At 46.8% G+C, this 16,435-nt stretch overlaps 1 protein-coding gene across 2 annotated transcripts in view; it reads left to right on the plus strand.

Annotated features, from left to right (window-relative positions):
* Nek10 (NIMA related kinase 10) overlaps window positions 1-16,435 on the plus strand; it is a 167,890-nt gene that overhangs the window by 21,422 nt on the left and 130,033 nt on the right. For both annotated transcript variants that reach the window (XM_050160509.1, XM_050160508.1), the window contains exons 6-10: window positions 6,824-6,908; window positions 10,942-10,983; window positions 13,260-13,338; window positions 14,410-14,477; window positions 16,123-16,202. In XM_050160509.1, the coding sequence (XP_050016466.1) occupies window positions 6,824-6,908; window positions 10,942-10,983; window positions 13,260-13,338; window positions 14,410-14,477; window positions 16,123-16,202 (354 nt within the window). The remainder of the gene's footprint in view (window positions 1-6,823; window positions 6,909-10,941; window positions 10,984-13,259; window positions 13,339-14,409; window positions 14,478-16,122; window positions 16,203-16,435) is intronic.

The raw sequence follows: 16,435 nt of genomic DNA on the forward strand, positions 1-16,435 counted from the left end.
TTGCTAAGCCACACCCCAGCTGGTCAGTCTCTTCTGTTGATGCTACCAACTGTATCCCTGTGCTCAAGAGGGTCAGAGTGACCTTCCCATTCCTCTCTAACCTCTGAGTTTCTGCCGTGCTCCTGGCTTATCGGAAGCATAGCACCCTGCTTGTCTGTGGGCCTGACTCGTTCTGACCCCATCACATAGCTTGCCTCAGTCTTCTTCATTCTCATGACCCTGGGCTCTCTTCTTCATTAGCATACACTAACCTTCTGGAGACCAAAAACTTGGTCTTTTATCCCCACACTTTCGCCACCGAAGTTGTTTTTTATTGCTACTGTCTTGGAACAAATATGCAGCTCTTACTTCTTTTTCACTGCTAGGAATGAAACCCAAAGACTTTATACAGGATAGACAAGTGCTCTATGACCGAGCTCCATCCACAGCCCTTGGTTTGTTGAGATAGGGGTTGCTGTGTATATGTAGCCCAGACTAGTCTCAAATTCATGATTTTCTGTCTTAGCCTCCCAAATGACAGGTGTGTACCACTATACACAGCTTTCTTACATTGTTAGTTCTCATACAATATGACTTAAAGTTTTCCCTACACATTAAAAGTGTGCACACACCTTTCTGATGCATGCATGACCCCACACATGCATGAACATATGCACATACAGGTATGCACACACATATGCATATACAATCACACACATACATGCACACATACACATACACACACAAGTGCATGAACACACACGCGGTCACGTGCATGCACACACACATGCACAAAAGGCATAACAATTATGGAGATGGAGAGGACCCTAAGAATGCCAAGCTGGTGCCATGGGGTAGATGAGAGAAGGCTGGAACTCAAAGAGGGTCTCAGCAGAGTGTGGGCTGGCCCTCCTGTCCCGTGCCTCACTCATCCCCCAGTTTCTTTCTTTGTTTGATGAGCACACTTAATGAAGGGTGATGAACTGAATTTGGCACCAGGGAAAAGCATCTCGTTGGTACTGTGCTCTTTCTGCTGTGCGCTGTGGCTTCTCATCCCGGAGAAGCCTGACAGGCAGGAAGCAAATTGCTCCGCCTTCCCAGGGAAGAACTGCTTGTCCTTGGCCAACAGATCACTGCACAAAGCAGCCATAACCTGGCCAGGATCATCATCTCTGTGCATGACAGATGTGCTTGCAGCCTCCATGAGTTATCGAGAGCTGGGCAATGAATAAGAGTCCCATCCCGAGAGCCACATTATCACAGCTTAAAGGTCATCTCTCCCCACTTCCTCTCCCTCTCTCCCCCTCTTTTCTTTCCCTTCTCTCGCCTTCTTCTCTCCTCCTTCTTTTCCAGGGTCTCATTTTGTAACTCAGGCTAACCTTGAACTCCTGACCCTGCCTCAGCTTCCCAAGTGCTGTGGTTATACACCTTGGCCACCAGGGCTGACTTCAGCAGTCTCTCAACGCCCCTGTTTCATCTCCCCTGTTGGCCTGGCTCTTAGTGGCTTCCTTGCTGTGAATCCCCCTGTTTCACATGTCAGTGGTCAGATTCTTCCTGCTTTGTCATTTAAAGGCATCATTCCTTAAGACAGGACTTTTGGGGCAGCTTTAGTCCCCACTCTCTCCTGAGCCAGTCAGATTGCTGGTGCTTTTGCCTTGCAGGGTCATAGTAAGCTATCTGTGTTCCCCTGCTTTCTCCATGTGGTTTTTCTTTACTCCCTTCTCAGCACGGCTTCTGGAAGGATCCTTTCAAAATCTCAGTCAGCTCGAGTGAGTCCTTTGCTCAAAGCCTTCTGGTACCTTCCTAGACTAAAAACATCCAAAGGCTGGACTCCTATTCTGCAGGTCCTTGAGCTCCGCCTGCTGCCTTCTATCTGCCCACAGCTTCTGTTTCCTCCCTCTGCTATCTCTACGTAAACCCCAGGGCCTGGGCTGCAGGCTTTTCGGCTGTTCTGACACAAGCTTACGCAAAGCTCCTGCCCTCAGCTCGTGGGGAGCTAATCTTACAAGGGAGCCTCCCCTAACTATCCCAAAATAGCATTCTGCCCTAATGAACCGTGGTCCTGGTTGTTCTTTGCCATCTCCGCTTGACAGATCTGCAATCTGGGCTTCTGTTCCACGTCCTTCAAAGGGGCCCCAGTTGAGCACAGGCTCAGGCCTGGCCTCTGCTGGCCTCCAAGCCCACTCAGAACCAGGCTTCTGGGACATGTGACAAACATGAGGTGCCCATCAGGTAGAAGGAAGTATTTTAGACTTCTCGGCCTGGGTGCCACTCCCCCCCCAAACCCCATGGTTTCTTCCTGGCTAGATGTTGTGGGCTCGGCTCGTGGGTAACACAGAGGATGAGCAAGGGGCATAGAGAAGGGAGAGAGGACTCAGCGGGGATTCCAGACGGCCATGTGTTCTTGCTTCTGTTAAGTTTTGGGTCTTTTTCGATGTGAATTCGCTTTTCCATTCATCCAGAAAGGAAAGAGGACCATCCTAAGAGCGAAGATATTTATTTTGGAAGGTGGACTTTGCTTTTGTGTGTGTGTGTGTTGTGGAAAGCAAAGCCATGCCGTAGCATGAGAACAGCGTTCCTGAGATGAACCTGCTAAGGCAGGTCTGGGCCGTAGCCTCTTCAGAGAGACACTTGTGTGTTTTCGGCTCATGGCTGCGTGTGTTTGGAGCCCTCATGGCACATACTGGTTTCTTCCTCTGAGAAAGAAACAGAAGCCCACCTGCCTTCTTTCTGTTCAAACACTGTATGTGCAGTGACCTTTTCCTTCTCTTGTGACGCCGATGGCAGACAGTGACGAGGCAGTGGGAGCCGAGCAGACTGAGTATATTAATAGTCCCGGTCAGCAGTGGCACGGGTTCTGTCACCAGGGAGATTAAATAGTCGCCCGCTCATGAATTTACACCTGTGTGGCTGCCATGTTGAGCGAGCCTCCAGGGAAACAGTGTCATCGCAGCCACATGACTTTCCAGGGCTGCCTCCAAGGACGCATGTCCTGTTCCCATGGTAAAGGTATCTGGAGTGCTTTCACCTGTAAACGTGCGGAACCCAAGTAAAGGGGGCCTTTATGAGTGAGGCGGCCAAGCGAGGACGCTGCTCTCTATCTGCACCTGTTTTCTGTGTAGTTCTCCGGCGATGCTCAGTCCCATGTTTCCTGGTTCCCTGGACTCTGGGTGGGCAGAGAGGTGTGTGAAATTCCCCGCAGAGCCGGGACTGCATCCCTGTGGCCCTTCTGTCCTCCTTGGGGTTCCAGGCCAGGAGCCAAGGAAGGTCTCCTCCTGAGGTCATTCTCGAGGGGCAAAACCCAGGGACTCAGGCATCAGGAATCCTATTTACAATAGCAGGGTAATAGCTCTGAGAAATAGCTCGGAGAAATATTAATAGCCTTGGGCTGCCGTCCCAAAACTGCAAAGCAAAACAAAACAAATGTGATTTGCCTGGAACAGAACTTTCAACTCGGACTATTCTGGATCCCTTCATTTGGTTAGGCTCCATTAAGGATGAAAATTAAAGTCAACATTGCAATTTTAGTTCATTTTCTTGAGGAATAAGGAGAAAACCAGAAGAGACCTTTTGCCATGTATTTTAATGTGGAAAAATCCACAGGAAGGTCCCGGTCTTTCCTGTGAAGACTGGCCATGGCTGACTGGAAGAATACTGTGCACATGTCTGTAGTACAGATCCTGCCCCACCCCCCACAGATACTGAAATGTTGTTGGCATTCAGTAGCATCTGGTGGCCCATCGCTGTTGCAGCTGTTGCCAGTCACCATTCCTGCCCTGGGGAAGTGGGAGGGTCTTTGAACTGCCAGCCTTTGCCCTGTACCCTCTTCAAAGGAACCGGATTAGAGTTATCACATTTTTGCAGGTGGTCTAAACTTTTCCATGTTTTCACCAATGGGGAGTCTGAAGTTTGATAAGCCACAGTGCCGTGATTATGCCAAAATCCGCGAAGTTCCCCAAAAGCCGACGAGGAGACGGAGTCCCATATGTAAAAACAAAGAGCCTTTATTTTATGCAAGTTTGCAAACTCGGTCTCTCCACATGTCCAATGTACTGGAATAAACGGAGAGCCCCGAGCTCAGTTAGACTTGGGTTTTTATAGTAGTAAAGGTGGGGGTGAGGGGTTTCTGAGGTTCAGGACCCCCGATTGCCTGACATTTGTCTAGGGGTGTCCTGGTGAGTGTGTGCTGGCAGGTGATCCTGTCTACAGCGGTTGGAACATTAGGCATTTCCTTTGGATGGTCTGTTCTTGGGTGGTGCTTGGGTAATCTCAGTTTGTGGTTCTTCCTGCAACCAGGTATTGCTTCAGGGTAAACTACTGAGACTCAGGCCTCCATTAACCTTATCATGGCTGAGTCCTACTCTGGCAGGTGATAATGGTTGGAAGTAAAGAACTTCCTTTGGGTGATCTGTTCATGTTTAGCTTATCATGGCTGGCTCCTCCAGCCGTGGCAAAAGCACTACACTGAACTACAGCCTACACCCTACTTAAAACCTGCTCTTTAATTTAATAAGGGAAGCAGTAATTGGCCTTATTCTGTCATTTTCATGTTTAGTTCACATGTGTTCTTTCCTGAGTCCTCTTTTGCTTCTTATTTTGAGAGAGTGTCACTAAATTGCCTGGGCTATCTTCGAGCTTGCTCTGTACCCCAAGTTTATAATCCTGTTTCACTTCCCAAGCACCTGGATGACAGATAGGTCTGTGCTTGGAGAGTTCTGCTTCTCAGGGAGCCCAGGGATTGTTTGAGTCCTGTTTTTATTTCTCCAAAGAGACTGGTGCCCCATGGCCCACGGGTCACCGATAAAGGACAGACTGCTTTGGAGAGGGCCCTGCTATTGTTGGTAGTGGCAGTGGGCAGCTGCCAGTTGCCTTGCTGGAGGTGGCAAGAGTAATTCCCAATGAGTGGTGATCGTGAGTCTTTCCTTCTGCGCCTGTGTGCCCGGTGCAGGGAGCATGCAGACATTCCAGGAATCAAACAATGGATCTACTGCCCTGCCAGCCCTCTGTCTCTCCAGATGGAGGAACGGCGGGTGAGTGGTGTTGCCAGGGAATGGGGACGCCTGGTGTAGCCTCCACAGATGTCACTGTGACTGGTTCACTCAGCTTTTAGGACAAGAGTTGAACTCTTCAAATGCTCTAGGAGAGACAAATCTGAATCTTATCTCTAGAGCCTAAGAATAGGTTTAGGGCAAGCCTGGGACAGTTGGCCTGGATCTTCAGCTTGGCTGAGTGTTCCACGTGGCAGGGGGATTCCCAGCATTGTGGTACTGTTTTTTTTTTTTTTTTGCACAGCCAGGCGAATGGCGTTGTTACTGGAGTCTCAAATAGTTCCTGCTATTTCCCCAGTTCCCTTGGCTAAGGGTAAAGTTTCAGACCCTTTGTGTTTCAGGCTTTGTTAATTCAGGCACCATGAACGATTATTGTTGGACTAGCTTGCAGGGCAGAATGAAGCATGCGCCAGAGGGATGGACCTGCCTTCTGTGCACCATGGCAACTGCCAATAACAGGGCAGCGCTTAGCAGCCTTCTTCGCCTCGGGTGGTACCAGGCTGTGTACTAGTAACTTCTTCACTAAGCGTAGTCTGTGATTGGAGCAGTACAGGTTATGAGGGTCCTGGGTTGGAGAGCCACAGGAAACTGTCATCAGGAAGCCACTTAGGCCCTAGCTCATGGACAATCTGTCACATGGCTGGAAGGGAACCAGGGGCTATGGCAGGAGGTGAACCTAGAGGCCTGTGAGAAAACAGAACCTGCAGAGTCCGGGGGTGGGGGGCAGAGGGTGGACTGTGAGGCTTTCATTCTGAGGAGGCTGGGTGCTGTTGGGGAACTGGAAAAACAAGGCAGAAGCAAGAAAGGCACTTTTAATGTTCTAGCACATTTACTACCAGCTTTAGCTGCATCACGATAGCTGAGGGTGGAGCAGGTGCTCTCTGAGGCCCAGCCTGACTCAACAGAGGAGACATTCGGCAGGGGGCAGGGGGTGGGGACACCCAGGGGAGCTTCTGTTGTCTTCCTTTATGCTAACCAGAATGGTGATAGGCTGCCTGCCGCCTTACTTCCGTTGTTATTGTTCTGAGTGGGTCTCAGTGTAGTCCAGGCTGGCCTCAAACTCAATCTGTAGCCAAGGGTGACCTTAAACTCTGGATCCTTCCAAGCTTTGGGCTCTTCAGTGTCTACCACTGTGCCTGACTTCGAAATGTTGTGATAATAGGACAGTGAAGGATTCTTGTTGTTAGGCCAGGCTGGCCTTGAACTCCTCCTCCTCCTCCTCCTCCTCCTCCTCCTCCTCCTCCTCCTCCTCCTCCTCCTCCTCCTCCTCCTCCTCCTCCTCCTCCTCCTCCTCCTCTTACTCCTCCTCCTCCTTCTCCTCCTCCTCCTTCTCCTCCACCCCCTTCTCCTCCTCAGCCTCCAGCATTCTGGGATCTTAAGTTCAAGGCCAGCCTGAGCTACAGAGTGAAACTTTATCTCGCAGTATTTTTTTTTTGTTCTCTCAGTATATGCATGCAGTTTTTTTCAAGTGGACACTAGGTTGCTGGGGCACTGACACCTCTGAAGCTGGACTCAAGTATTGGAAGCTTTAGCTCTTTGTTTGGTTTAGGGCCACCATGAAATATTGCAGAACCAGATTCATTCGGAGGGTCCTTTCACCCAAGAGATGAAAATGGTTTCTAGTGTTTTGCATCAGTGTGGGGTCAAGAGTAAAATGCCAAGTCACAGTCTCTTTCGGATGAGGCTGAGGTGGACCACTGGCCTGGCCCCTCCACAGCTTTTCCTTTCCTTCATAGCTTGTGCTGTTTGTCAATGGTCTCAATACCAACACATCCTCTTTTGTTTTCTTCTTTCAGAGAGTGGGTTAACCGAGCTCCGTCCATTCATTTTCTGAGAGTGTTAATTTGCCTGAGGCTGCTAATGAGAGATCCATGTTATCAGGTTAGTTGGAAAAAGTATGACTGCTCTTCTTCACTTGTAATGAAAAATAAAATAATCAAATGCAAAACCCAGTGGGCTTTTCTTCGAGATGGTGTGTGTTAATGTCTCCTTCATGAGTCAGAACCTTCCAGAGGTGGCACACAGCTCACCTGCTGTTTGAGAAGATGAGGAAGAAGTGTTTTTCAGGCTGGTACATCTGCATGTTTATACTTAATCTGTCAGGTTCAGTGCCTGAGTTCTGGTCTCTGTGGTCACTGCTACCAAACCTTTGAAGCCAATGCGAGTTCAAGAAGGAGCACGGTAGTCTACACCCTGAAGCATGTTTAGGTCATGATGCTCACTAGGGCAAAGTCATCAGTCACAAGAGGGAAGCTCACCATGTGACTCCAAAGATACCCATGGGACAGCAGGGCTGTAGCCTGCTAGCTGCCAAGATCCTATCCCTTCTCGGCTCTCGGCTGGTAACTCTGAGCCCAGGGGGCATAAGTCCTCCCTTCTGTTGGTCTCAAGAGAGGAACCCCTTTTTATCACTAGTTACTTGGATGTGTTGCCCCTACTTTACAGCCTCTTGCCTTACTGTGCATGGGAATCAGTGTGGTTCTCATAGCTATATATTCTTGTTCACTAGGTGGAAAATGAGGTTCCTGATTCTACCTTTCTTTTTAAAGATACATTTCTATTTATGTGCCTGTGCCTGTTCTAAGTATGTGTTATATGTCTTCCTGTGCCCACTAGAAGGCTAGACGAAGGTGCTTGGGTCTCTGGAACCGAAACTGCAGGTGGTTGTGAGCCACCTTGATGTGGGTGCTGGGAACAAAGCCCGGGTCCTCTGCAAGATCAGCAAGTGCTCTTAACCACTGAGCCCTCTCTCCAGCCCAGCTCTGCATTTCCAATACAATTCCAGGAAATGTCGAGGCTGCTCGGCCCTACAGTAGGGCCATAGTTTGTTTGCCTTGAATAAGGGCTTTAGTGCTTTCTCAGTGAGACTTTAAAGAATGGCCTACCCAAGGAATCTGTCTCAAAGCTTCCTAGCCTGGCTTGGAGGCAGGGAGGGAGCTGCAGAGTGCTGCTGTTTTCCAAGTTGACTGTTTCTGAAACACCTAGAGGTGTTTCTGGTCAGTAAGTCTGTGGGCAGGCAAGAACAGCATCAGTTCCTCAGTAATAGGGAGTCTGCTGGCTGGACTGACACACGGTGAGAGGCCTTATGGTTGCTTCTGTTCAATTGCGTTCATATTTCAAACATGCCTTCTATTTGTATAGACTGTTTTTCTTTCTTCCAAAAGATCTTGTTTTATGCTGAGTCCTTCCAAACTACTGGGGAGTTCACACCACCTCGATTCTTATGATAGACTGAGTTTCATTGGTAGATTCTTACTCAAGCCAGAATCTTCGCTTTCATTGCCCCAAACATCAACTTGCCCAAACTTAGCACTAAAACAAAACATGCCTCCTCTTGCCTGGAGTTTTCTGGGGCTCTTGGTCACTGCAGATCTTCTGTTGGGAGGCTCCACACCTCTCCTTACACTCTGAACCAGCTTTGTGTTGTTACTGCCACTGTGACCCTGCGCATGCGCTGGCGGGGCGACCTCCAAAGGGTGTTCTGTCCTGCTGGTCCAGGGTCCCGTCAGTTACGATGTGGAACTGGATCTACCATGCTTTTCAGAGTCGCCTTCTGCCAAGCTATGTGAGCTGTGTGTGTAAGGGGGAAGCATGTGTGTGGCTTTTCCTGCCAGGTCCAGCGTGTACTGACTGCTCCCCTTCATCAACGCTAGCCCCAGTTTTCCTCTCTGATAAATCTTAGTTCGGATGAAAACACTGGGTGCAGAATATTAAAGAGTATTCAAGGAGGAACAGGCTGTTCTCAGGCTCACAAGACATCAGCAAAAGATGATCCCTTTTTTGCTGAGAAAATTGGTGACAATGTCTCTGCTTTTAGCGTATGGCCTTTGTTTATGTTATCTTTGATTGATTGGCAGAAGGTAGATTACACTCCTATTTTTAAAGCAAAGAACGCAGTGACTACTTTATGGTATTGTGATCCATACTATGCTAGCGTCCCTGGCTGACACTCTTTCCATAGAAGGGGATTCTCCCTGAGCCTCTGCCCCCGGCTGGCCTCCTGAACAGAAGAGCGTGTACTCTGCCAGTTGCGTAATGCTTTGAGTTGCCAAGAATTCTTGGCTAAAGTCACAAGGCCATGCCGGGGATTACTACCACGAACTTGGGCAAATGTCAGCGAGCCTTTACCATCATTGCACTTTGCCCTTCTCTTGGCAAGTCAGTATGAGGGTCCAGAGCGCAGTTCTAAGCCAGCTCCACTCTTCATGCCCGGTCCTCCTGCCTCTGTCTTCAGAACACCGCATCATGAGTTTTACAGAGGAGCCCGAGGCCACGCTGGTGGGAACATCCTTCTCTCCTCTTTGTTATTTGAAATATTTGGATTATTGTGCAGCTGTCCTTCCTTCTTTCAGAAGTAATGTCCCTTCTGCTGTCCAGGTTTTATTTCTCTTCCACATATCCTCTTTCTTATGCTACCTTTCCTTCTGTTTCCCTCTATAAAAATACCTTTTTTATTTTGCTTTTATTCATTTTTTTTTCTGAATCAGAATTTTACTATTTAGGCCAGACTGGCCTCTTAATTCAGAATCCTTCTGCCGCAAGTTCTGGAGCACTGGGCTTAGAGTCAAAGCCTCCCTTTCTTGGTCCAGGTCTCCTCACATTTATGATTGCACTTTCTCTTTTCAATTTTTAAAAATTTAATTTCTATGGCTTTGCTGTGTATGTGGCGGGACTTCTTTAGCAGAACACATATGGTAGTCAGTCAGTTGACAGCCTACGAGAAGGGTTTCTCTCCATCCACCATGTGAGTCCCTGGGGTGGAGCGCAGGATGGCAGGGGTGGCAGCAGTTACCTCAGCTCGCCAGCGCCACACCTTCATGTCTTAAAGCATCAGGCTCACCACCCAGTCTGCTTGCTTCTGTCATGTCTGCGCACTGCAGAGCTCACACACTGAACTTAATGTACAGGTTTTGCCTTGGAAGACAGTTAGCCAGCCAGCCACGCGCTGCCAGGCCCCCTTCCTTGACTGACATGGTTTATAGACTTGGCTGCTAACATTTGAGGCTTAGGTAAATGTTTAATGGAGCCTTCTACCACCACAAAGGCAGGAAAGGTCAGAGAAGCCATTTTAAAAGATATAGTGACTTGGGATTATTTGTGATTCAAGGATTTAGGTCAGATTGTAAGGCTAGGTGGAGTCCCCACAGGATAAAGGGGACCTCTAACATGGCTTGTCAGAGGCGAGAGCAGAACTTCAAGGTCTCCAGGCTGTAGCTGCATTAGAAATGAAGATAAAAGGTGGCGATGGGAGGGGCTCTTTTGATGTTTCTTGACCACTGGGTAGGAGGGGACAACAGCACCACATTGTCTTGTGACTTGTGCTCCGAAGAGCCCGTCCTCTTACCCGGCACCCCAGTGCCATTTACCCCATCCTATTTTTAAATCTTGGCTTCTCCAAAATGTTCTCTTCCTCATTGCCATTGTAGCCTGCAGCGCAGAAGCTTGAGGTTGCTTCTCTACCTATCATTTGCTGCTGCTGCTTCCGGTCCACAACTTTATATTTTTAGCCTTGGGCATTTCCCAAATCTAACTTCCTTCCTTCCTTCCTTCCTTCCTTCCTTCCTTCCTTCCTTCCTTCCTTCCTTCCTCCCTCCCTCCCTCCCTCCCTCCCTTCCTTCCTTCCTTTCTTTTTTTAATGTTAGGAAGAAATACAGAGCATGGGAAACGGGAGGCAGGCTGCAGTTATGACCGAATGTCTTTGTTTGTTTGTTTTTATGTTTTTTAAATCCCAACAAACACAATTTTATATTCATTAACAATTCTTAACCGTGAAATGACAAATGTTAAATCTTCTGTGTTTATGTTAGAATGTGAAACTTGAAACAATAATAAATCATACCACTTAGTAATGGAGTCACGTGTAAAATATGTCTCTCTTGTCCTCTAATATGCTCTATTGCCTCTATTTTATCAGGAAATACTCCATAAGTTGGGTGGGATTGAAGACCTAGCTCAGGTAAGACTGCCTCTGTGGTAGCTGGTTTTACCTCTACATTCTGGGTTAAGTTCTGAGCAGTATTAAATATTAAATATTAAATACCACACTGGCCTTAGGCCAGCCTGAGTGGTAGCTGAGGGATGAGGATGCCTCCCCAGCTTGTCTTCCTAAGAAACGAAGGGGATTTGCTTGTCCTGGCTCAACTCATGAGCTGCTAATGCTCAAAGCAGCCACCAAACACATGGCTTGTGTCAGCTGCCTGCCAGGCAGAAGCAGATGGGGTGGATAACTGTGGCCCTAAGACATGACGCTTTCAGGTGGGGAGCAACGGAAAAGACTCTGTTCTTGTTAATTGGCCTCATTTACCCAGTCTGTTGAAATTTAAAAGTGCTGTAAAAGGTTACATTTTTTAATTTTGTAGCATTTTTAAATAAACTGGAAAAGTTTTCAGAGTCAAATGTCTTTAGTTAGTGATGACAGGAAAGACCGTCATCGTCATGATGTGTGTCGCCTGCCCAGCTCACTCACCACGCGAGGAAGCATAAAACCATGATATTCTTCCCACATAAAATATCCGATCTTCATTAAGTCATCATAAGTTGATGATAATGTAAGGAATGATCCTGATTTTAGGGTTTTTTTTTTGGCATGGAAAAGAATTTTATAGTAAGCTGTATTTATTAGCCTCCTGTCTTACCGTACCTTAAATGATGTTATGAGGAATGAGAGACAGAGGACTATATGTGCTGATCCATTAGCTACCCAGCAGCTTGGGCTTATAAAAAGAACAGAACACTTCCTGGGCATGTGATTGTTGGAACATCCCAGTCTCACAAAACCTATGGTAAGACAGGTGATATTTATTTATATCTTAGTTTTATTTTTTATATTTTTGGGGTAAGAAAGCTAGGCCAGCATCCCACCAAACTTTCTCCCAGCCTTTATGTTTGTTTATTTACTTTTTTAACTTTGGGGATGGATCTCACTATGAAGCCCAGGCTGCTGCAAGCTTGCAGCCTTCTCGCCCCGGCCCCCTCTAGCAGCTAAGTAGCAGGTATATACATACGCGCCCTGCTATTTCTTCTATTGCTTGCTTATCTATATCTGAGCAATAATGTCACCATGTAGCCCAGGCTGGACTAGAACTCCTGAACCATCTGCTTCAGCCTCTTGAATGTCGAGATTACAGACATGTATTACCATCCCAGCACACAAGTGGTTTCCCATGACCTCATACCCTGGACAGCTCCTTTTGAGTGATCCATAGGTCAAACCTAATGGAAATGCTATGGTTGAAATATGACCCCCTCTCCCCCCAACACACACACACACACACTCTTGTGTTGATGCTGGATGCCCAACCGATAGTGCTATTTGGGGGGGTTAGTGGAGACCTTGAGAGGCAGGGACTAGCTGGAAGAACGAGGCCCCTGGCCTGCCATGGAAAGCTACCTGCCTCTGCTCCCTTCTTGTCCTTCTCTTTGCTACCATGCATTGAGCATCTTTTCTGTCTTTCCTCCTTTATGTTGTTTCTCTCGGTGTCTGTCACAGCTATGAAAACTGAGCATGGTCCAATTAACGCTAAATCCTGGGAAGGTGATCCCGGCTCAGTTTTTAACAAGAAGTTTCATTGGAGATTGACCGCACTGACACGAACTTCTGTGTGTTGTAAAGGATCTCATCACTTATCTCTCACTCCTGATCTTGTGTTCTTTGTGGTTCTCTGAGCCTTTTTCTTAGTTATCGACAGTAAGGAACTATCAGACATCTTACTTAATTCCTGTTACTAAGTTTTGTATGCATACTGGTTAAATGCAATTGGGGATGTTATAAGATATTAATATATGATATAGTATGTTGTAAACATTTTCTGCGAGGTATCAGATATCTTACTTAATTCCTCAGTTTTGTTTGTATACAGGTTAAATGCAATTTGGGATATCATAAAATACTAATATATAATATAGTATGTCATAAACATTTACTGCCAGGAAAACCAAGAAATCAAATTATCACATATACCTTACAGAAATCACACCATGAACTTACTCATTTACAAGTCATTTTGGATTTTGAGGGATTTTCAGAATTCCTTCAATGTTTTGGGTGTTCGGGAAAAAATTATGAAACGCTAAACCCAGTATCCTGCCCTTGAGTGCACAGGGCCCAGTAGTGAGCAGTAGTTGGTGACTCTCTTGCGCCCTCTGGGGCTCATCTGAAGTCCTGCACTCTGTGTCTTGAATCCTTTTGGTGCCAGCCCCCTGACTGGCTTGTTGGGTTGGTCTTTCGAACAGTACATGGAGATTGTGGCCAACGAGTACCTGGGCTACGCGGAGGAGCAGCACTGTGTGGACAAGCTGGTCAACATGACGTGTAAGCACTGTTGTCGGGGGCACAGCTAATTCCGTGGGCTTGCTGGGACCGGAGTGTGATGTTGGCAGCAGGAGAGAGGACACCTGCTGTTCTTACTGGTGTTTCATTCCCATGGTGTGTGTGTTTGTGCCAACGGATGGATTCAGCAGCATAGGTCCCCATGTCTTCCCGTGGCAGCTCCTCCTTTGGCAAGCATTACCTGTTTCAGGAAAGAAGTCTTCCATACAAGCAACATCTGGTGAAGAGTTCTACCTTTCAATTTCTGTGAAAATGTCAGACTTCAGTTTTTTTTTTTTTTTGCCCCTAAAGTTTGGTTAATAATTATACCTATCTCAGAGCATCTGAACTATCCAGAGCCTGAAAAAGAAAACAAACTGAGAACCTCACCTGACCTGGGTGTGAGGCATCTTAGTCATTCATTTGGCTTCCTAGAGATGCTTGACCAGTTTCTCTTCCCACCTCACCCCCTCCTTCCCCTCCACAGCCACCCCTTCACCTTGCGGTCCCTGCATCCTCACCTCCCCCTTTCCTCTCTCTCCTCTCTCCCTTCCAGTCTCTTTAGGTGGGGCAAGTCACAGGCTTCCTGCTGCTCAGGGTGCCAGCTCGAGCCCTTTGTCTTTGTGCAGACAAACTGGTTTCCTGTACTTGCCGGCTGGGTACACACTGGCTCTCATGTGTAGGGGAAATGCCAGGCCCGGGAAGTTACTATGAGGGCAGCTCTCCAGTGCAGGAACTTCCCAGGCTTTGTGTCCTGGCTGCCCTCCATTCTCTTTGTGATTTGGGTGGTTTATGAGCAGGGTCTACTAAGTCCATATCTTAAGCTTTTAAAAGGGTTCAGAAGTCTCTTAAACTTTACATACAAGGGGAGTTTGCTTTTGTGATATTTTCATATTTATAATGCTAGTTGGACTTAATGGCAGTGGCTAGAGATGAAACATCCAGTCCGGTCCTCTGTTGTTCCTTTTGTGGGTCTGTGCTTCCATTTTTCCTTTCTCTGCTTCCCCGAGGTTTCATGACCACTGCCTCTTTTAATCTCTGGGTCTCCCTTTGAGTCAGTTCTTTCTTTAACAGATATTTTCCAGAAGCTCGCTGCCGTGAAAGAACAAAGAGAATGGGTCACTGCCAGTGGAGCCCACAAGGTGAGTGGGCCCCAAAGAGCTAGTTCGTGAGTCCACATGGCCTGTGGCATCACTGTACATACCCAAGTCTCAAGCCCCATGGCCAAGATGCACATCCTTATAGGTCATAATCTGTTCACTCAGCCTAAAATGATGATACGAACATAAGGAATAAATAACTCGCGCAGGGTATGGAGGTTCTATTTTTCAGTTCCATTTAATGCCAACTGAGTGAGTGCATTACTTTAATGTTGTAAACAGAATGGAGTTTCTGTTGATTATTTGCAAATAAACAACAAAAGCCATCAAATAAAAAACATATGTTTACATAAAAACAAAGCCCACCTGTCTTGTAGGGTTTTATTAGTTAGAACTATATGGAATCCCTGTTGTCTGTAAGCCAGAGATAATTAAATATAGCAGTTTCATGTGATGTAGACTCACAAGGTGGTGTAGTGTTACAAACATATGGATCACGTGTTTGTTTCAAAGGACAAGAGATTGGCTCAGAGGAAGAGCATTTGCTCAGTAAGCCTGGGGTCCTGAGCTCTGCATTCCCAGCAGCAGCACACACGCACATGTGCACCTTAAAATAAATGAGTGCAGGTTTAATTGTAACAGACTATGTTTATTCCACTATTTAGCAGGCAGCTGTGTAGAGCAGATCTCAGCAACCTGTTGATGCTTCCCCATCCAGGAAGCCACTGTGCACATCAGAGCATGGTCTCCTAGAATCTGTTAATGTACACTATGTATGGTCTAGGGGGTGAGTCTGGGGGGTGCATAGCAGTTTTTACTTCAACAGATAGTGATGTCACTGATGTTGCTTAAGATCTAATAAAAAAAAACATGAAGTTATTACATTGGCTTAGCAAAAACTTTGAAAGTTATGTTTCTGGGATAGAAGTTTGATAAACACATCAGGCGATAGTGGGGATGAGGAGGGACTTGGAAAAAGACCATACCTTTAATGGAAGGACACATAAAGGGTATCCGCATGATGGAAGCAAAACTTCACCCCGCCAGTCATGTCACAGACTGCAGCTCTGATGTGAGCATGCTTGGCAAGAATGTTTGGAAGGATGGGGGTCTGTGCTCTGAACTCAGGAGGAGAATTTACACCAGTGATGATTCAGGGAATGCACTATTCTAAGGAAAGCCATGAGGTATTAAACAATTTAATCCTAGTTATGAAAAAATTGTTTTACGGTGATTCTCAACCTGTGGGTCCCAACCCCCTTTGGAGGAGGGTCAGATAACTCTTTCACAGGGGTCGAATATCAAATAGCTTGCATATCAGATATTTACACCACAATTCATAACAGAAACAAAATTACAGTTGTGAAGTAGCAATGAAATAATCTTATGATTGGGGTTGTTACCACATGCGGGGCCATATTAAAGGGTCACAGCAGTAGGAAGGTTGAGAATCACTGGTTTATGAAGACATTCAATACCAGTTTAGTGTGTAACATTAGAAAGAAAACAAACAAGTTATTATAAAATCATATATGCATTTTCTACTTGTATACATATATTAATTTTAACTGAGCAAAAGAAAAGAATCCTGGAAAAATAGCAAAAGGTCAGTGCCCGTGATCTTTGGGAACAGTGCACCTTTCAAGCTCCAAAGACCTTCGTAATTGTGTTTTCTCTTCCCTTTCAGACACTAGTGAATTTACTCGGTGCCCGAGACACTAATGTCCTGTTGGGTTCTCTTCTGGCATTGGCTAGCTTAGCAGAGAGGTAAGTGCATCTCAGGACAGTCCTTAGTGTGCTGCTGCAGAGGCAGAGCTGGGAGAGACGAAAACACACAGACGGATCTGTTGCCTGCTCCGTTACAGTCCGGAGTGGGCGGCACAAGGGAGACCATGTATAGTGAGGAGTCGCCTGGTTAGAAAGCATGCATTGAAATGGAAGTTAGGAAGGAAGGTTTCCTTTGCTGCCCTGCGGCGGGGCATCCCACTTGCTCTCAGGCT

Source organism: Alexandromys fortis, unplaced genomic scaffold (assembly GCF_014885135.2).
Source record: "Alexandromys fortis isolate MF-2015 unplaced genomic scaffold, M_Fortis_MF-2015_v1.1 scaffold_116, whole genome shotgun sequence".
Lineage (NCBI taxonomy): Eukaryota > Metazoa > Chordata > Mammalia > Rodentia > Cricetidae > Alexandromys > Alexandromys fortis.